Source organism: Prionailurus viverrinus, chromosome B4, assembly GCF_022837055.1.
Source record: "Prionailurus viverrinus isolate Anna chromosome B4, UM_Priviv_1.0, whole genome shotgun sequence".
NCBI lineage: Eukaryota > Metazoa > Chordata > Mammalia > Carnivora > Felidae > Prionailurus > Prionailurus viverrinus.
The window spans coordinates 36,714,643-36,737,163 of NC_062567.1; the positions used below are offsets into that span (position 1 = coordinate 36,714,643).

Sequence of the window (22,521 nt, forward strand, 5' to 3'; positions counted from 1 at the left end):
TAAAAGACCTTGTCCCTTGGGTTTCTGATGGTTCTTACATCTTTCTTTAATCTTCCAGACTAAGGTTTAACTCTTACAAAAGGCAGTATAAGTTAGTGAAAATTTCATGGGTATTGGAGACATACAGACTTAAGTCCAAATCCTACTCTGCCACTTGAAAGTTTGTATTATCTTGGGCAGTATACATGCTCTCTATGTCATACCTACTACATTAAGCACCTAGCATGGTGGGTGACATGTGGCTTATGCTCATAAATGGTTAATGATAAAAAATAATAATAATAAGACTGTCAGGATGGCATTGTAAAAAATGCTGTACTTGGTTCTAATCCTGACTCTGCTAACTCACTGTGGACCAAGCTTCTACAAAATGGTGTTTTTTTGTTTTTTTTTTGAAGTGTATGGTATTTTCTAAAGCTTGCTCAGATCTAATATTTTCAGTTTCTTTTCCCTGGAACTGATGACCTTAGAACTACATGTTATACCCAATTAAGTACTAGCCAAGCCCCCATATTTATGTGTTAACAAATATACTTTGAGTCTCTATCTGGGTTATACCTTAAGCCAACAGTCATTGTTTGGCAGAGAAAACTACTTTTTGTATGATTATCTTGACAAATTTTTCCATTTATGCAAGGGGAGAAGCATCCTTCCTTCATCTACCCTGTAAGGATAATGGCACAGTTAAAATGTAATAAATAATTTTAAATGATTTGTAAAGATATTAATTAGAATTCTTGTTTGGCTTCTGTGTGAGAGGCTAAAATAACAGGTTTAAACAACATAGAAATTGATTCCTTTTTCCAATAACAGTTTGAACAAAAGCAGTTCAGGATTGAGATGGCAGCTGCAGGGTGATGGGGACCAAGACTCTTCCATCTTGTGGTTCTGTCACACTCAGCACCACACCTGTATTCTAGTCAATAGGAATACAAAAGGGGAAAGGCAGAGCATGCTTTCTTTTTAAGGGCACTACCCAAAAGTTGTATATGTCATTTCCCCTCAAATCCCATGACTGTTGGTCATATGGTCACTGGTGAGCAAAAGAGTCTGTGAAATGTAGATTTCAGCTAGTTGCTTATGTGTGCAGTTATTCTTTCTGTAACTATAGATGTAAAGGGAATAGATATTTGGAGTACAATTAGTCTCCAGCATAAAAAACATAAATGTAGAAACAATTATTTTATGTATGGTACTTAGCAAAGTCCTAAGATGACCCTAGTTACATTATAGTTGAGGTTTTCCTACCTACTATAGCTTTCCATGAATTTATCTGGAACCCCAATTACCTAAGTTAGGACCCTAAGCCCTTCTTACCATTTCTGAGTTCCTCATTTTTCTCTACTCTCTCCTTTTGCTGCCTTTCTGTTTTCATTCCCCCACCTTGTATTGAACTCTGCCATTTTAGTTTCCACAAGAAATCCTCTTTCTTTTAACATTTTGTGATTTTTTGATAGACTTTGCGGGAAATGTACAGAGGGTCAGGGAAGAGCCATCCTTTTCCTTTTATTGGATAAAACAGTTCTACCCATATCCAGTTTCCTTAGTTTGTGAGTGTGGCTATTTGACTTTTAAAACCTGTCAGCACTTGTTAAGATCTGTCTTTTTCCAATGACAGATCTTAGGGTACATCAGAGCTGCATGGAATGTTTTATTCTGACATCTAGCAGCATGGCAGTGATGGTGCACATGGACACGTATAAATGGAGACAGGCTGTTTGGCTGTTTGGGCTGATGCACAAGAAAGAAAAACCAGCATTTATTAAGCACCTTATGTATTTCTGGCCTCTTGCCAAAGCTTAACATGCTTACTCCCTGGGTTCAGAATCCAGCTCTGTCATTTACTGGCTGATAAATGTGGGCAACTTACTTAAATTGTGATAATAATAATACCTACATGGTGAGGAAAATTCATGAAAAATATTAAGGTAATATGTGCCACAAAGCAAGTTATTGTTATTATAAGCAGAAGCTTCCCGTCTCTGTGTGTGGTAGACACACACACACACACACACACACACACACACAGATAGATTTAGGGAATGAAAATGGAGATGCATTTGGCAAGTGGGAACAAGTTGAAAGAGTGAGATTTGACAACTGTTGGTCAGAGATAATGGTTAACATTATTTCATAAATGGCAATCATGACTTTCATCTTTTCACTTGAATTTAAGGTTTCTTGTGCCAAAAGTTTTTTCTCCCCTAAATTCCTGTGGATTGGAAACTACCATCAACTAAAAAAATTGAAGTAAATTTGTATTTGAAATTTTAGATGTTTGGCTTCAGAATATAAAATCTGAAAACAAATCAGATGTAACCTTCATATGATTCTGGAAACTAATGAAAAGAAATGGAAGAGGATATTGGAAGAAAAGAACTGTTTGAAGTTAAAAATCATAGCCATTTATGGATCTTTGTTATGCTGCTTAGTCCTACTGGCAGCTTTGTGCCATTTTGTAGATGAGCCACCTGAGGCTCAGCGAAGGGAAGTGTTTTTGCCCCTAGTTGCCAGCTGTGCAGTGATAGAGTCAGGATTTGAACACAGGTTAGTCTGCCTTCAAAGCCTGATTTTTTGTCACTGTGCTATTCTCGGTTTTGGGGGGTGAGGGAGGAGAATCTGTGAGTTCAAAAGTAGAAGAAAAGATGAAAAAAAATTGAAAGTCAGGCAAGAGGATTGACCTTTCAGGTGGTCCTGAACCAGGGGGACCGAAGTTGCTCACTCTCATCTCAGAAGTCCCCTTGGGCATGAATGCAGTAAGTTTCTAACTACTGCCAGATAGGCTAATTAACCCCCTGAAACTGTACCTTTCTTGAGAAACCATGAAGAGAAGACAATGGAGCCATTATATCAATCTAATATCATTAGATAGTTATATCATCTATCTAGATGAAGACTATTTTTAAACCAAATATTAGATTGTGTGGCCTGGCAAGTATGTTTGTACCCATCTGGAATATGGATTTTTATAATTACATGGTAAGTCATGGTATCTCTTCTTTAAGAATGACTTGTATTAGTTATCTATTGCTGGGTAATAATATTATCACAAACTTGGTGATATAAAGCAAGGTGCACTTACCATCTCACAGTTTCTGTGGACTAGGAGTCCATGCATGGCTTAGCAGGATCCTCTGTAAAGCTATGGTCAAGGTGTTGGCTCAGTTCTCATCTCTCATCTAGGATCAACTGTGTAAAGATCTACCAAACTCATGTGATTGTTGGCAGAACTCAGTTCCTTGAAGTCCTCCAGACTGAGAAATTATTACATTTTTTTGCTGACCAATAGTTGGAAGCCTCCCTTAGTTTTTTGCCCTGTGGCCTTCTCCATTATGGTGGCTCACAATATGGTGGCTTCTTTCTTCAAAGCCAGAAAGACATCATGTCTCCTATCAAGATGGACACTGCAATCTTATATAGCATAATCACACACAGCACTAATGTACATACTGTCACCTTTGTCATACTCTGTTGGATACAAGGACATCAGAAGCCTACACTCAAAGAGAGGGAAATAGGGAACACTAGGAGGCAGGGATCATGGGAGCTTCTGAGAGTCTGTCCAGCACAAAGTTAAGTCCAGTGAGATTGGTTCAGGGTGTGGTGCCTCTCAGGACTTTGATACTTTCTTGGGGATAAAGGAGCAGAGGCAGCCACTCCTTTTGTCTGTTCAGGAAGATTTCCTAAAGGAGGTAGGAGTTTTGGAGCTGTCTGAACAACAGGAGGAAAGAATTTTGGTAGACTTCTAACATAGGTTGTTTTATGTTGGTTGGTTGAGAGGTAACATAGAGATGGCAGTGGCAGGACTGAATTTACATTAAAAAAAAAATGGTTCCACAACGTGTCTCTGTGAGTCTACAAACTATGCCACTTATTGGCCATGGGTTCAGCCTGCCCAGGTGACTTTTTTTTTCTTCTCTTACAGGTGTGGCAGTGTGGAGGGAGCATCGAGATCTTGTCCCGTTCCAGGATTTCTCACCTAGAGACACCACAAGCCCTATGCCTTGTATCTGAGTCTTGCCTTGAAGCACAATGCTCTGCGAGTGGCTGAAATCTGGATGGATGAGTACAAATACGTGGTCTACATGACTTGGAACATACCTCTCCAGGTTTGTCATGGAACTGAACAGAAGCAAGGAAGAACAAAGAAGGAGAAGGTGGTGGTAATGGTAGGAGATGGGTGGGATAGAGTGAAAGTGCCTTCCCATCCTAAAAAATTAAAGTCCCAATAGTGTGATGATAATGACACTTAACATTAATGTAGTAATACTATGCGCCAGGAAGTCATTAGATTGCAACATATCTATGGGATAGGTTTTGTTTTTATGACTCCCACATTTACAATGGAGAACCAAAGCACAGAGAGCTGAAAGGAACTTGTTTAAGGTAATAAAGTAGTAAGCAGCAGAGATGTGATTCAAACCAAGGAATCTTGTAGATTCCATGTTCTTCGTGCATCATCTGTACTAGGAGATTCCTTGTGGGGCAGGGCTTGACATCAAGAATTCACTGGTCATTGTAGGTGGGATGTGGGATGGTGGGAGTAGGGACAGCAACCCTGCTGGGTGCACCCAAATCAGGATGGCCTTCTTGGCTAAGGTTAGCCACAAGAGGCTGGCATGGTATGCTGTCTTCTAACCTGGATCTGCGGCTCTGGGCTCAAGCATTCTTCCCCTTTGATTCCCCATAGATGTCACTTGTAGAAAATCTCCTTTAACCTTTACATCTCATTACCAGAATGTTCCTTTCAAAAGCCTTTTCTGGCTATCATGAGGAATATTTTGTGCCTTACTGGTGTAAGCATTATCTCAAATAGGAACAGTTTGCATTAGTTTGCTAATGATGAGAAATAAACCTGAGTGACCCCACTGCACAGACCTTGCAAGTGCCTTTTAAACCAGCAGAGATTACAAGGGTTCAAGCTCTTCCCACTTTCCCTGGAAAACTATAATTATCAAGGTTACCTTATACGCTATCAGGAAAATATTCCATTCCCTCATGCGTCATCCATACCCTTTGGTGGAGTCAAGGATGTTACAAGGCACAGAAACACTCCATGTTTTATTTATAGAACACTGGAATCAATTTTGGAGACATTTCTTCCAGAATGGCACTCCGGAAGAAACTGAAATGTAAAACTTTTGACTGGTATCTGAAAAATGTTTATCCAAACCTGAAGCCAATTCACAACATTGTGGGCTATGGAAGAGTATGTATTATGAAATTGCATTTCTAATGTTAAATATTTGACTGTAAGAGACAATAAGACCTGAACTGCATGACTACCCAGAAAAGGGTTTCCAAAATCCATCCTACCCAGGATGGATTTCTACCCCTAATTTCTTTCTTGGCATTTTGCCCTTGAGCTCTCTCAGTTTCTTTTCATCTCTTGCTCCCCAGATCCCATCTTTTTTCCATGTCTTTGTCTCTGGTTTCTTATTTCACAAACTGGAACCCTAGATTTGCCCCTTTCAGTTTCTCAGCCAACCAGAATGTCTGGCCTGGCTCCCCTTCTCTATATGTGCTCTGACAGTCTGAAGGGTGGGTGTTCTCAGGAAGGGGCATCACAGTAGTGCCTCATTCTAGCATTTGTCTAGTGCATAGAAAATGGCTCCCAAGATCACAACCTCCTGTTCCTTTTTGGCTGGTAATTTCTGGCACCCTTGGAGTAGTGGGGAAAATACAGGGCCAGGGGAGGCTTGAGGGCCCTCCTTGTCTGCCTCTTTCCAATGGTGTTTTTGTGTGTTTTGCCCTTTCAGATGAAAAACACATTGGATGAAAATATCTGCCTAGATCAGGGACTTGTTTCATCCAACACCTCCATCATGTATTACTGTCATGAATACAGTACACAGGTATTTTCCACAATTTCCCCTGCCCTGGCAGGGTGAGTCTGTTGTAGCTCAGCCCCTGGCAACCTTTGCCAGAATTGGACTTAGTGTTAGATGATGGAAAGGCAGGATCTGAGTTTCCTGGGTGATGGGTAAGGGTGAAATCCAAGCCTGTTCTTATAACTAAGCACTTCCAAGTCCATTCAAAAGGTCATAGCTAGGGGCGCCTGGGTGGCGCAGTCGGTTAAGCGTCCAACTTCAGCCAGGTCACGATCTCGCGGTCCGGGAGTTCGAGCCCCGCGTCAGGCTCTGGGCTGATGGCTCAGAGCCTGGAGCCTGTTTCCGATTCTGTGTCTCCCTCTCTCTCTGCCCCTCCCCCGTTCATGCTCTATCTCTCTCTGTCCCAAAAATAAATAAACGTTGAAAAAAAAATTAAAAAAAAAAAAAAGGTCATAGCTAGACAGTTCCACTTCAGGTGTAGGGAGGATAGGTACAAAGCCTATGCTCTGTCACATTCATTCTCAATGGTAATATTTTCATTGACAGTAACCTCCAGTCCCTTCCTATTCGTGTCTCCTCACTGCCTCCACCATCCTCCCACTGCTCTCAGGATGCCCTGGGAGGTAGGCAGGTGATGTTACCTGTGACTTCTTCTGTAGAGAAGGAAATGGGCTAGAGAAGAGAGAGGCTAAATGGAAGTTACTCCATAGAATAGAAGAGATCTGACACCAAATGGAAGTTGCCTCCAGGGGAATTTTCCTCCTAAGAATATTCACATCTCTCTTGTTACTTGCATGTTGCCCTCGCAAGAAACTTTTGGTGGTATGCAGGATAGATAGCATTTCCACTTGACAAATGAAAACACTGAGACACAAAAACAACCCATTTGTCCAAGCTCACTTAGCAAGACAGTATTAGATTAAGAATTGGAAAGGGTTCTTGACAAGCCCAGTCCATAGCTGGGGTTTATGATGCAGCTTCTGAAGTTCAGGGGTTTGTGTGTGTGTATGTGTGTGAAAGATAATCTCCCTTATCCATGCAAGTCATGATTATGTTGGAGCCCTTGTATGGAAGCAGGAAGGCTAGTGCCCTCTTCTCATGCCTGTTTTTCTTCCTAGAATCAATTGGGGGTTGGGGAGAAGGAGGCAGAAGTGACTCCTTTTTACCTAGGAAACTTCAGTGCTCCCCCATGGTGACTGAGTGTCTTCACTCAAGAGCAGTCTTCATGCCCTCTATAAAGTCAAGGCTCTCCCCACTGACTATATCCATGGCAGCTTTCTGTGCTCTCTTTTAGAATGTCTACTATCACCTAACTGGGGAGTTCTATGTGGGACCACTGATTGAAGAGGCAGATCCTGATGATCACTGCCTGACAGACCCTGGCAATGGGGAGAAGCCCACTTTAAAGCCATGTTCCAAAGTAGCCCAAAACAGACTGCACATATATTGGGATTTTAAGCTGGCGAGTCACATTTTTTTTTAAGGATATGCGTCTTGAAATCTAGTCTGAGAAGTTCATATTTGATTTGATAGTGTTTTGGAAAGATTGACTTTGCGGAAGTCTATGGGGAAAAGACTGGAAATGGAGCTGGGCATGGAATGCTGAGTCTGTTGGCAAAGGTGGGTGGGTAAAGGAAGCAATATTGGAATCTGTCATAGCTTAAGAGTTAAGAGCTTGGGTTCAGTCCTAGTTCAGTCACCATTAGCAAGTTTCTTGCCCTTTCTGAGACTTGGTTTCCTCATTTATAACATGGAGATCACAATATCTACTTTAGGAACCTATTGGGAAGATTAATTGAGATTGTGTAAAGAATTTAGCATGGTGCCTGCACATAGAAAGTATTCAATAAATATTAGCCGTTATGATTAGTTTTATTATTAATGATAATCAGACAATCCAGAGCACTGGGCTGAAATCTGATAGGGACTAGTGTAAAAGCCCTGATTTAACTTCAATATCAATTGACCAAGAACTGGGTAGAGAGAATCTAGCAGAATTCACAAGACAATGACATAGGGATTTGACTGACTACAATCTACATAAGAATTTACTGTGTGATGGGGCTGCATTAAGCTACCTTGGCAGAGATGTGATGTCCTGATGAAGAGAGTCAATGTTCTGTCTGTGATGGTATCTTTGAGCATTTTGATACTGTATTAGCTTCAGGGACTACATTTTAACAGATATGGATCAATCTAACTAATTTATTCCTAACTTAAAGCTAATAACTCCTTTGAGAATTCTTGAGAATCTTCTTTCCAGAAAACATATATATGCACATATGTGCACAATTTTGCTTACAATTTCAGAAGGTTTTTGGATCCTATATTAAGTCTTTTTGAATTAGGCAATATCAGTGAGAAGGAGGAGGAGGGTAAGTCATCTTCCTGCTCTATACTTCCTGCCCTAAATGGAACTACATGTAACTCTAGGAAAGGCTATGCTCCCTCTCATCTCCTAGATGTTTGTTTACCTGTTGTTCCCTCTCCTCCTGCCTCTACACTGAACCAACTACAGAGTGTTCCTTGGCCTTAGACATTGTTTTCTTTGAGAAGCCATCTGTGACTCCATAGGACAAGGATGAGTGAATCTTCTATGGGCTCTCAGGGTCCCTCTTACATATTTTATCTCAATATCACTTCTAAGTGCCTCCTCACTTGCTTCTTTTCATCATTAGACTGTGAGCTGGAGGGGATAGCCTGGGTATTGTTGTTGTTGTTTTCTCTCTGGCATCTAGCACAGTGCCTGGAACATAGGCACTCAATATGAAAGATTGGCAAATCTGGAGGTACTAGCATGAAGATGTGGGCCTAGAGAATTAGAGAAGAGTGATTAGACTTGTTCAGTGTCTATAGGAGGGCAGAACTGAGACCAGTGATTATAGATCAATAAGTCAGAGTTCAGCTTAATGTAAGGGCAGGGGAAGGCTTTCTAACAGCTTGACAGTTTAAGCTATCCTACAGAATAATGGGCTACCTAGCAAGCTGGTGAGCTGTCTGTCAATGGAAGTCACCAAGCAGAACATGTTTGACAGGGAGGCTCTGTCAATAGAATGCTAAATGTGAGCTTTTGATGTCCTTAACAGTATCTTTTGTGTGCAGAAAATATTATTACATGTTTGCTTTGGTTTAAAATTAAATTTATTTAAGTTATAAATTAAACTAGTTTTTCTTCAAGCTTTTATATTCAGCTTAGAAATCTTATTTATTTAGAAACCTAGCAGGTTTTAGCAATCACGTCCCCCTGCCCCCATTTCTAATCTGCATGGCTTTTATTTGTTTTTCTTGCCATATTACATTAGCTAGAATTTCTAGTACAGTAAAACCTTGGTTTGTGAGCGTAATTCATTGCAGAAACATGCTTGTAATCCAAAACACTTGTATATCAAAGTGAATTTCCCCATAAGAAATAATGGAAACTCAGATGATTCATTCCAGAACCCTGAAATATTCATATAAAAATGATCATAATACTGTAATATAATACAAAATAATAAAGACAATATAAAATATAAAGAAAAATAAACAAATTAACCTGAACTTACCTTTTTTAAAAAATTTTTTTTCAATGTTTATTATTTATTTTTGGGACAGAGAGAGAGAGAGACAGAGCATGAACGGGGGAGGGGCAGAGAGAGAGGGAGACACAGAATCGGAAACAGGCTCCAGTCTCTGAGCCATCAGCCCAGAGCCTGACGCGGGGCTCGAACTCACGGACCACGAGATCATGACCTGGCTGAAGTCAGACGCTTAACCAACTGCGCCACCCAGCCGCCCCTGAACTTACCTTTGAAAAGCTTTGTGGCTGGTGTGAAGGAGACACGAAAGGAGAGTTATTGTGTAGGATGACTTTCACTGTCACTAACAAAATCACTGCCATCTATTGGCTCAATGGAATCTTTTTCTGCATGGGGGCCATTGTATACACTTGCACGGATGTTGACTACGGTACGGTATTAATAAATTCTTGTTGTAAACTGCATTTAATGTACCTGGCAATAAAGCAGCAGAGGAAAGGGTCTATATCTGCAGGGAGCCTGACCTACAATGAAGCAAAGTATTCCTAAGCTTACTCTTGTATGGAAAAGCAAAAGACTGTCTACAGGTGCTTTGAAGTGACAAAAAATAACACTAGTGCCAGTTGTGGGCATCCTCCAACATTCTGAAAAATCACTGATTTCTGCCAAACACCACAGTCTGAGACTGAGCATCCGAGCATGGGAGAAAATCACCCATGATCCTGCAGAGAGAGAGAGAGAGAGAGAGAGAAGAACCATTGGCTCAGTCGTGATCATGTGACATTCAATCTCACGTACTATTCATATTGCAAGACATAGCTTGTTTATCAAATTGAAATTTATTAGAAATGTTTGCTTGTCTTGCAGAACACTGGCAGAACAAGTTACTTGCAATCCAAGGTTTCACTGTACTATGTTGAATGAGAATGGTGAGAATGGATGTCCTCACCTTGTCCCCAAATGCAGGAAGAAAGCATTGACCCTTTCATCATTACGTATACATTAGCTATAGATTTTTTTGTAGATGCTCCTTATCAAATTGAAGTAATTTACCTGAATTTCTAACTTGCTAAGAAATATTTTTATTAGGAATGTGAGTTGGATTTTGTCAAATGCTTTTCCTGTGTCAGTTGATATGATTATTTTTTTGTTCTTTAGCTTGTTGACATGATGGATTACACTGATTAATTTTCTAATGTTGAGACAGCCTTGTGTGCCAGGAATAAATCACATTTACTCATGGTGTACACCTCTTCTCATAATTTATTGGATTTGGTTTGCTTGTATGTTGTTGATTTTTGTGTCTAAGTTCATTAGAGGTAATGATCTGCAATTTTTTTTTCTCTTTTTGGTACTGTCTTTGTTTTTAGTATCTAGGTAGTACTGCCCTCATAAAGTGAGCAAGGAGGTGTTTCCTCTTTCTAATTGATAAAATTTGTCCTGTTAAAAATTTAGGAATAGACCAGTTTCTGAAAGAGGCATTTCCGGAAGAGATTTTCTGTAAGAGATTATCTTAAATTGGTGTTAATTCTTTTTTAAATTCTTGGTATAGTTCTCCAGTGGAACCATATGGGCCTGGAGGTTTCTTTTCCAGGGGCTTTCAAACCATGAATTAAAAACATTTAAAACTCTTTTGGCCTCATGGGTACCCCACAAGTTCCCACCTGTGTTCAAAACTATCAGTACAATCCCTTAAACCTGGAGTCTAGTGAGCCTGGTTTCCACTTTGGAGCACCCAAGCATGGACACCTTGCTCCATGCACACTGCCTCCACTCAGACCTGCCAGCCTTCTAGGCCTATGTGTACAGACGATGTGGCAGCTCAGCAGGCCATCTTTCTGGAGCTCGGACTGAAAATTTTTAATGGTACAGGGCTATTCAGATGATTTTTGTGTGTGTGTGGATTGAGTTGTGATGGTTTATGGTTTTTGAGGAACTGGCCCATTTCTTCAAATTTATGAGTATAAAGATACTTACAATAATTAATTAATACAAGTGACATTATATTAGTTTTAGATGTACAACATAATATATCCAATTTATGTATATATTGCAAAGTGATCACCACAATAAGTCTAGTCAACATCCATCAACTTTAGCAACTTTAAAGGGATTTTACAATTTAATAAATTCCCTTAAACATTACATACTGTATTCATAAGTTTAATACATTAAATTTTCTTTCTTAAAATTGTCAATTATCTGACTTTAATTAATTTAATTAATTTTAATTGATTTTTAATTTTTAAAATTAATTTAATGATTATTAAATTTTATTATATGTTTTAAAAGTATTTGTAACTTGGTAAAATTTCACAAATTTAATTATTCAATTACACATTTTTAAATTGGTATCACAGAGTGAATCTGTAAGGCAATTTTTTTAAAACATAGCAGGTACTTAAAAATAGTAAATATATATAGAATCTTTAACAAATACTATGTGTTTGATTCCTTCAACATCTCTACCTGATCCTAAATCTCTGGGGGAATTAAACATACTACTTATGCTAAAGAAACAATTATGACATCCCGAAAATTTTGAGGGTTGCCTTTCCAAGAGAATTTTGGAAGATTACTTTCTCAGCTGGCTGCAGTAGAATATAGATGAGAATCGAATATGCTAATAGAATATAGTTTCTGGCTGGGTGTGAGTCTGGAGCTGCAGGACATGTAGGAGAATTGTGCCAACCACTCCGATGTCCAAATTTGGTCCCGTTTTATGATTACTGTGTTGAGAAGTCTGGAAGTTGAGGAGGGAGGTGATCATATAGCTCATGGTGTATTACCCGAGTCAATTCATTCTATCCAAGCCTTTCTTATCCACTTTATCTTTTAGGACCACAGTTCTTTCAGGTAAGAAAATGATATTTGATGGAATATTGGGGCCCTTTTGTGTTCTATTTACTTTGTATGCACAACTTACACTTTCATTCTATTAAAAAGCTACCAAAGATATTTTCCAGAATTAAGAGGAAGATAAGACTAAATAATTCTTTTGTTTTCTTTCAATTTCATGATTCATGTTTTGAGTCAACCAGAGGTATTACCTCTGAAGACCATAAAAGGGATGGCATAACTGAGAAGGGACCCAATTTGAAGAAATAAGGTCTTTTTGAGACCTCTGGACTGTGAGATGAGGAGCAGAGGGTTGAGAGTAGAGATGAAGCTGAAATAAGGGAGAGTTTTGGTGCAAGTCCTCATTCAGATGTCTTCTAGATGGAATTACACAAGGAAGGCTCTGAGAGAGGCAATGAAAATAGGAAACCACTGGTAGGTAGTCAGGGTTGGAGAAATAAAAAGGAAGAGATATTTGTGGGAATGCAGTCATGCTGGTGGCCACGGTTGCAGAAGGCAGTTTAGTTCTCTACAGGAAGAGCCCTGACATTAATCAGAACCCCCAAACTAATGATACCCCATTTTAAGGTGCTCATTTTCTTGCAAGACAATATTTTAAAGGCTAACATAGAATGTAGGTCAAAATTAATATGGAAAATACCTTAATACTTATCATAACAAAATATTAGGAAAAATTAAATGTCCAACAGTAAGGGAGGTTTTTGTTCATCCCTTGAACTGAATATTATATAGCCACTCAAATTATATCCTCAAAAAGTATATTTTCAAAAATGAATGAAATTGTAAAATGCACATGGTATTAAATCATGATATTAAATTTAAAAAGCAGTATGTACAAACTACATATACGTTATCCTATTATGAGTGCTTCTAATTTTTAAAATATGTTTTCCAAATTAAAAGAAAGAGCACATATTCCTTCTGTGAAAGTGGAAAATAAAAACAAAAATTGTTTCAAAACTTGCAGGCAACACCTCCCCAATAAAAACCAAACCAAAAATATATAAGATCCAGATGAACACAATGTAAAGGAAACCAGAGAAGAGTCTGAAGAGGATGCAAAGAATACTTCCAAAGGACATGTCACATGGAAGTGGAGAGAAAATGGGAAAAAAAATCAGTGACTTTATCTAAAAAATCACAATAAATTATAATACCCAAGATTTCTGGAGTACATATGATGTACCAGGCACTGTCTAACTGATATAAATCTTACAAGAGGACTATTATCATTAGCTGTACTTTACTTATGAAGTAACTAAACCACAAAGAAGTCAAATAATATTACCAAGGTCACACAGCAGATTAAATGTCCAGATTCAAACACAGAATCTCATCCACTGTTTGTTATTGCCTCATTTCTTGGGAAGTTTGATTCTGAAAGTGAGAAAAACACTGAATTTTGGTTAAAAAGGATGGCAGAGTTAAGGGTTCTTTTCCCCCCTCTAATACTGGAACATTTGGGTATGTTTAAAGTCAGTAGGAAAGGAATCTGTCCAGAGGGAGAAATCAAAGAACAATGTTAAACAAGAAGAGTGTTTCTGTGGCATCCAGGATAGCTGGACTCACAGGATAGGAGCTGTTGGCTGTAGAGACAGAGGCATGACAGCTCCTTTAAGACCACCCAGGAGCAGTGTCCTGAGGGACACTCTTGACATTGGGGCGGGGGTGGGGGGCTAGACTGACTGGAAGTGCAGTTCTTCACAAAGTGGAGAAAAAAAGGCATTTAGTGAAAGTGAACATCAAGGGTTGGGGACCAGGGATAAAGTGCTGAGGAGGTCTGGAAGAGTAACCCTAGGAGTAAGCCAAGTTTTAAGCCAGACCACTGTAGGCTCATCTGTGGGCCAGGCCTGCTTGTTTGGCAGACCTCTCCTCAGCCTTATCCTGTGGGCTGTAAGCGGGGCCCAATGGAAAGGAGCAGTGGAGGTGACAGGAGGAGTTCAAGAATCAGGGGAGCCTGAATGACTGCACACACTGGGGAGGTGCACCTGGGTATGTGTGACCAAGACAGGCAAGTTTAGGGGAGCAGGGTTATTGGGGCCAGTTTGTGATGGGAAAAGATGAGAAGGAGCAGGGTTTGGACATATTGCTGCAACCCTGCTTGGTGGTAGGTTCCAAAGTGAGACAGTGAGACCAGGGTCGAGATCTCACTAGACATTCAGATGGAGGCTGTTAACTGGGGATGACAGCAGAGGACAGGGTGGATAAAGGAAAAACAACTTCACCAAGGCACTGAAATAGATTCTGTGAGTGATTCCTGCAAAGAGGTGGAGAGGAGTGTGGAGAGTGGGAGGGCTGGGAGAAGAGGACAAGATCAGGACAGATGGCACAATGTCAGTTGTTGAGCCATAGACATAAGGGGGAAAGAGCTCAGGGGGCTGGGGGTGGCACACAGGGACAAAGAGAAGGATGACTCTTCCTCCGCTTCCCCCATTGGAATGGGAAGAGTCAGAGATGTACCAACATTTACTGCACATCTTTCATGTCAGGTACAGGATGCTCAATAAATATTAACCAATTAATTTTATTCAATTAATATTAGTTTTAACTCTAATATTAAAATAAACCCATTTTATAGATGAAGAAATTGAGACTTAGGCTACGTAATTTGCCTGAGACCCTCTGCTGTATGTGGTGGAATAGGGATTTAATCCAGACTCGTTGGCTTTTAATCCTGTAACATTCCCAGTAGTAAACCTTGGTGAAACCCCAAGGTCAGATTGGGTAGGAACTGCCTCCACAGTGGTGGAGAAAACAAGCTAAGATTCCTGAATGTACTTTCTGCTTGTCTGGCCATGGAGCCTCAATGAGGAGGGAGGGAGAATCCTAATGGGTTTCATGAGCTCAGGAGTGAAGATGTGAAAAGGAAGGTCAAGTAGAGAAGGGCTCTGGCTCTCCAAGATGTGTCATATCTTGCCAGTCACACTGCCCTGATGCTTCAACCTCAGAAGAGGTGGATGATAACAGGGACCCAGGGTAGCCTTGCTTCCTCCTATATCTGTGGTTAGTCTGCCTTGGTGCTAGTAGAGAGCACTGGGTGGTCTAACGCTACCCTTTGCTTCATTTCTCTTCTGGAGGACTTGCAGAGGACTGAGGGATGCTTCAAGCATGTCACTGAGCACAGCAGGAAGAGTAGGAACAGATGAGATGAAGGCATTTCAACACCTTGACTCTGTCTCTTCTTCCATCCAGGGAAGAGCTGTCATGAACAGAGCCACCAAGTGATGTCTGGAGATGAAGAAAGACACTTCAGGCATCTATGTGCCTGTGCTCCAGACCTGCACCACACAAGTGTGGACAATACAGTATACTGTGTGAAACTGGGGGTCAAACTAACGTCCGGGGATCCTCAGCCTGGATTCAGAATACCAGTTCTTGCCACTGGAATGGCTTCTACTCCTAATGCTGCTCAAAGCGGCATTAGTGGGGAGAATGAGAAGTGGAAAATATGTGTGTGTTTATTATGACTTCAGCCTGCAACACACAGGATGTGGGGAGATGAGGTCCATGCATGTGTCGGGATGTCCAGGCTGCAGCTTCTCCCCCAGGTCCTCTTGGAAATTCATGATATAGATCAAATGCCATTCTTGGAAACTCCTTGAAATAAGCACCATCATCTGGCTGCTATGTGGGGACAGAACTAGGCGGGTGGAAGTCTATCGTTGACTTCTGCCAACACTGTTTAGTCTTCATTCCTGACAACTACTATTGCCATCTGCCCCACACATCCTCCCCCAGCCCATATGCTCAGAGACTCCCCAGGCAGTCTGGGGGCTGCTCCACAGGAGAGGCTGGGTCATCATGAGGCTGGCAGCATGACAGTTCAGGTGGCACCAATTCTCTGAAGGTGCGTTGCCACTGCTGTTCCCCTTTCCTGAACTATCCTGAAAGATGCAGCAAGTAGACAGGTAGTCTTAAAAAATTCCTCCATCATCCACCCACAGCAGTTTTACTTGGATTGCCCAATCTCTCCCATACCAAAGAGATTCCAGAGGCTGAGGGTAGGAGAGAATGTGCCTCTACTAATCCCAGCTCTACAGAGTGCACAGAGAATGGTAGAAAAGTCCAAGTCCATTTGAGTCTTTAAGTAGCCTGTAACACTTACTAGACTTGATGCTTATTTCCTTTTATTTTCCCTAAAAGTTATGGAGGAATTGAGGCTTGAAACAGAGGGGCATCGCCTACTGGGACACAAAGAAGGGATTGTAGGCAAAAACTTAAAACCAAGGGTCCTTACTGCTGTCTGGTGGACAAATCCTTTCCCCTAGTTGGTGAATTGGGACGATAAGTCTAGGAATGGAAATTTTGGCAAGGTCCTGGTAGTTGGAGGGAGTGGGCACCATGGTGGGAGAGGAGGTAGGATATGATGTGTGTATGTTGTATTATGGGCTCACCTTTGAAGGATGTGCAAACTGGTCCCTTCCTTGAGAGAGTCACCTTTTCCTTTTAGTCTTATGTAGTTACTTGGGTATGATACTGGGAATAATTAGTCTTCCTTTAGGCATTAGGCAGACAAGACACTGATAATTTAGTACAGAATTAAATCAGCTGAAATTTTGTTAAAGTAAGCTTTTAGAAGTGTATAAGTCATAAGCGTACAGCTTGATAAAATTTTCACAGTGACCAAATCCATATCAAGAACCAAAACATTACCACAGATAGGATTTCATGATGAAAAAATTAAGGAACAGGATAAATGTTAAGCAAATGTATAACTCTTAGTTTCTTCATAGCAAATTGAAGGGAAAATGCAATTTATAGCAAAGTTTTTTTTTTTTAAGATTTATTTATTTTTAGAAGAGTGCAAGTGGAGGAGGGGCAGAGAGAGGGGACAGAAGATCCAAAGTTGGCTCTTCACTGACAGGCTGACAGCAGCGAGCCTGATGTAGGGCTCAAACTCACAAACTGCAAGACTGTGACCTGAACCAAAGTTGGAGGCTCAACTGACTCAGCCACCTAGGTGCCCCACAAAGTTTTTTTAAAATCTTGTGTCCAATGGAAAGATTTTCTAGGGTTTGAATATCTGCTATAGCCTATAGTTTTGGTAACTATTACTAAGCTTAATATCTCTTATTTATTAAACAACTTTTAGATATCCATAATAGCAAGTAACAAATATAATTAATTTTAGAAATACAGAATAACTTACACTTTGGAGAATTTTTGAAAATTCCTGAGAGTTAGATTTTTTCCCTAAATCCCCAAAGTAATGTCTGTTGAGAAATTGTTGAGAATACTACCCTAACTTTGCTGAAACCTACTTGGTGGTCTCCCTCAATTTACTGCTCTGTGTTCTCCATTAAACGATCAACCAAAGGGGTTTCTTTCAGGTTTTTTAAATAACAATTTTGTACTTCTTCTATTTTTTTTGCCAATTTTTTAACCACTTAATTGAGGTATAATTGAAATGTAAAACGCTATACATATTTAATATGTGCAACTCAATGAGTTTGGGGATAAATATACCCCCATGAAACCATCATTGCTATCAAGGCATAGACATATTCATTACTTCCCAAAGTTTCCTCTTGCCTCTTTTATTATTGTTATTAGTATTAATATAACTACTACTGCTATTTGTGGTAAGTATACCATGTTGGAAGATTTTTAAGTATATAACATAGTATTGTTAGCTATAGGCACCATGCTGTATTGCCCCAGAACTTATTCATCTTGCATAACTAAAACTTTATATCCATTGACCACCATCTCCCCATTTCCCCCTCCCTGACCATTCTACTCTCTGCTTCCATGAGTCTATTTTTAGGTTCCACATATAAGATCACATTTGTCTTTTTGTGTCTGGCTTATTTCCCTTAGAATAATGTCTTCCAGGTCCATCCATGTTGTTGAAAATTTGCCAAGTGTTTTTAAGTATCTTCCACAAAATCAACTTTCCCAGGAGTCTTTTCTTCTCATGTCTGTGTGCACATGTGCTGTGTGGTTGGCTGCAAAATCTCAGCTACAGCTGGAACTCTTGACTCCTGAATTGCCCAACAAGACTCAGGGAACAGGGGACATAGATTAAGGGGGCAGAAAAGCATTGGTTCAATGGCAACAAGGGTGGTGACTGCAGAGCCAGTTTGGGTGATGAAGGATGCTGCGGGAATGTTGTGGCTGGAGGTGTGCTTGTGTGGGTACCAACAGTGGTATCTGCATGTCTTAGGATGGGGTCATCAGGGCAGCAGATCCTGCAGGGTGGTGAAAGGAGCAGGGGTTGACAGAGGACTATGTTTGTCCCCAGTAGCTGGGGCAGGAGGCTGCATGGTCCTGGGTAGCTCTCAGGGAACTCTGGTAATGGCAAATAGTGGCTCAGTGTAAAAACACTGATAGCTAAGCCTGGGAATTGGTCAGGCAGGGAGGCTGTGAGAGCGCCCTGAGAAAAGGCCTCTATCTGCATTTGCCACTGTTCTTATTCCCCTCCCTGCCAGAAGGCTTTGGCTTTCTCTCTCTGCCTGCAGTTTTCCTTGCCTCTACCCATGCTCAGATGTTAAGAAGTTTGCACCTAGGATTAACTTAGTTCCAGTGGGTTAACTTGATTTTGTGTATCTTTTGTTCAGTCAGGAGGGGTTAGTAAGGGGTCTTTACTCATAAACACTTTGTCCACTGGACCTTTAATCATGGGTAGGCTGTTTTCTATGGCGGATTTTTCTTTAGGGTCCTGCCCTAGCCCTTAGGGTCTTGAGAAGAGCTCTGTGAAGGGAGTAAGTTTCCCACCTACTGGCTTCACTTTTCTTCCTTGTACCCTTTGGGAGCAGGGATATTTCTTAATACCCTCATAGGAAACACCCTTAGAAAGTGAAGGCAACTCTTCTACCTCATTCCTACCAGTGTGAACTCCCTGTAGCCAAGTTCTCTAAGGGAGAGAAAAAGAGAGGGAGTGAGAAGGTTGGGGGGAGGAGAGGATTTAGCTATTCTGGGCAACATCCAGGCAGAAGCAATTCCACTGATGTTGCCCAACACTGCCCTCCAAGTGAGAATCAAGGGCCAACTCAGCAGACCCCTGGCCATCTTGAGCTTTTCCAAACATCCTGTTTATGCACAGAGGAGTTTGGAAAAATAAAAGCAGTCAGGACCAGTTCCACCCAGCAGGCAAGGAAGGGAGGTTCTTAAGGGAGCAGCCAAAGCGCCTGGAGGAGGGTGGCTGTGGTTGGGTTGAATCTCTTTGGGCAAATAGACCAGTTGGCTGGTCACTCCCTGAACACAACATGGTAGAATAAACAGGCAACCGTTCTGAAATCCTGCTTGCCCTGGCCCTAGGCTGGAGTGGTCTGGCAAATCCAGTACTGGAGAGACTTCATCCCAGACATGCTTTGAATAAGTGCACCCAGTCGAGACGTTGCCAGACTCTTGTCTGTCTTCACTCCATCCTTAGATCCTTTGGGCTCCAGACAAGATCAAAGGTTCCTGCTCTTCTTGGATAAAAGCCTGAGAGAGAGAGAGAGAGATTGAGATTTGTAGGAGTCTTTTCATTATAGGTCCCTGGTTACTGGAATTTGAAAATCTGGCTGTGAACACTTATTCCAGGCCAACTGTTGGCACCGATCTTGTAGCGAGGATCAACTTCTACCCCCACTCCCCGCCCCCTTTCAAGTCAAATATGGAAAAACTCCATTTGGCAGTTATTTTCCCTGAAATAGCAACAAGAAGAGAGACAAATATCCTAAGTTTTTAAAAAAGAAAACTTTACAGTGAATCAGGCGTTCTCTTACAATGTTTTTAAATAAGTAATATCTTTGATTTTGTCATCACACTCCTGATGTTTGTAATTATAAATGAGCCTCCAGACTGAGGGTACAGGTCAGTTCTAAAGCCACATTTGGGATATAAAAAAAAAGTGTATTAAAAGACACATAGCCAGAGAGAAGAGAGTTTAAGTACAACCATGAGTCAGAAAATAGAAAAGCCAAGGTAAATAAGCTCCCTGCAGGGACGGCTCTGGGGACAGGGTTCGGCTTACCTTGAGACTGGGTGTTTCCTCTCTCCAATCCAGAGGGCACCTTGTAATACAGTGTTTTTCTTTGGAGAGTGAGTGCCCTCATAGAAGGGACACCTTGTTTCTTCTCTTTCAGATACACACTCTCTTGTCTCCTACTGCAGGGATCAGAAAAGAGAGAAAAGAGAGAAAAAGATCCATTTAAATCCCTTTCTTTGTTGCCTTTAGAGATCTTGTAGCTGCTGGATGTATGACCTAGACATACCACAGGTATGCAAATTTAGCTGTGCCTCTTTTAAATTTTATGGTTTTCATCCATTTTTCCTGTCCTTCAGTCCCAATTTTCATTTCCACTGATCTGACACTTGGTCGAATCAACTTGAATGATGTAGAAAGGGAAGCAGGGGCACAGGAATCAGGGATGGGCTAAGAGGTGTGGGCAGGGTGTGTGGAGAAGGTTCTCAGTTAATGCCTCACACTTAGGAGTCTTCCTGACAAGTTTGGGATTTGCAGAGGTGAGTGAAGGAGAGTCTTCATGGTGGAGAAGCCCGGGACTATCCCAAGGGCAAGACTACAGGTGAATAGAGACCTAGAAGCAAAGCCAACAATGAACGTGCCTCGATGAAATGAAAGGACAAGGAGGAGATGAGGGCAAGCCCTGGGAGAGAGCTTGGCCTACAAGGCACACAGTGGCCAACAAAAATGTCCTCCTGCCATCTTCTCTCTAAGGAATACCTAGAGAAACAGATGAATAATATTTACGTTTTATTTTTCATTGTAAATTTCCCAAAGCACATAAAGACCTAAATAATAAATAACTAGTATGCATAATCTTACCACTCTGAGGTAACAATCACAAATTTCTCTTTATTTCCTCCTCATCTGTTTTCTTTGAATCGATATATCTAATCATGTTTATACATCATTTTATAAAATTAGGACCATTCCTGATATACAGTGTAGCTTGATTTTTTAAATATAATTTATTGCCAAGTTGGCTAACATACAGTGTATACCGTGTGCTCTTGGTTTTGTGGGGGGGGGGGTAGATTCCCGTGGTTCATTGCTTACATACAACACCCAGTGCTTATCCCAACAAGTGCCCTTTTCAATGTCCATCACTCATTTTCCCCTCTCCCCCCACCTCCCCCATCAACCCTCAGTTTGTTGTCTGTATTTAAGAGTCTCTTTTGATTTGCCTCCCTCTCTGTTTGAAACTATTTTTTTCCCCTTCTCTTCCCTCATGGTCTTCTGTTAAGTTTCTCAAGTACCACATATGAGTGAAAACATAATGATATCTGTCCTTCTCTGACTGACTGATTTCACTTAACATAATACCCTCCAGTTCTACCCACATTGATGCAGGTGGCAGGATTTTATTCTTTCTCATTGCCAAGTAGTATTCCACTGTATATATAAACCACATCTTCTTTATCCATTTATCAGTTGATGGGGATTTGGGCTCTTTCCATACTTTGGCTATTGTTGAAAGCACTGCTGTAAACATTGTGGTACATGTGCCCCTTCAAAACAGCACTCCTGTGTCCTTTGGATAAATTTCTTGTAGTGCTATTGCTGGATTATAGGGTAGTTCTACTTTGATTTTTTTTGAGGAACACAGAAATACAGCATTTTCATGGATTTAGAGAAGTCATCAGCTGAATGTCAGAAGTTTCTAGCACAGGTTTTATGAGAGAACTCTAGAACAATGGTGTTGCTGAGTCTCCTTCAGGTGCAGGTTTTGTGTGGAGCAGGTTTTGTGTGAGCATTCCCTTGGCTTACCAGCCCAATGCAGGGGGCTGCTGCTCTAAGAAGGAAGAGGGAAGATGGAACACTGTTCTCCCAGGTATAGTGGGAGGGAGCCCATAGGGAACTGTTCCGGGGCATAGGGGTTGGTGCTTCTGGGAGGATGCTCATTACAGTCACCACTTATTGAACATCTACTATGCACTGGGCAACAGAGCTGTGCACATACTAGCTGTCATCCTCCAAACAATCTGACAAAATAGGTGTTATTATCCATACTTCCTATGTGAGGAAACTAAGGGTCCCAGAGGTTAATTTACCATCTGCAGTCACACCACTGTTAAGTGAGTGAGTGAGGGCTCTGACTTGGGTTTCCCAGGGAGTACAAGAAGAGAAAATTACAGGCTTTGAAATACACAGAAAACATGGATTTGAATCATTTTTGTTAAAACACAACTTCCTTTTGGACTATAAGAGTAAGACATATTTATCACAGAAAACTTGCCATTCATCTCTCTCTTCTCTCTGGCACCTTGGCTTGGAAAGTCTCTGTTATCTGACTCCCCCTGCCAGGATCTTACATTAATTCATTCAACAAACACTTATTTTTCAATGGCCATGTTTTAGTCAC

The 22,521-nt window shown here is 40.9% G+C and overlaps 1 protein-coding gene across 1 annotated transcript in view; it reads left to right on the plus strand.

Annotated features, from left to right (window-relative positions):
- GALNT8 (polypeptide N-acetylgalactosaminyltransferase 8) overlaps window positions 1–22,521 on the plus strand; it is a 126,400-nt gene that overhangs the window by 33,959 nt on the left and 69,920 nt on the right. Inside the window, 6 exon segments of the mRNA XM_047864806.1 lie at window positions 3,926–3,981; window positions 3,983–4,109; window positions 5,072–5,209; window positions 5,760–5,855; window positions 7,126–7,297; window positions 9,885–9,888. Coding sequence (XP_047720762.1) covers window positions 3,926–3,981; window positions 3,983–4,109; window positions 5,072–5,209; window positions 5,760–5,855; window positions 7,126–7,297; window positions 9,885–9,888 — 593 coding nt within the window.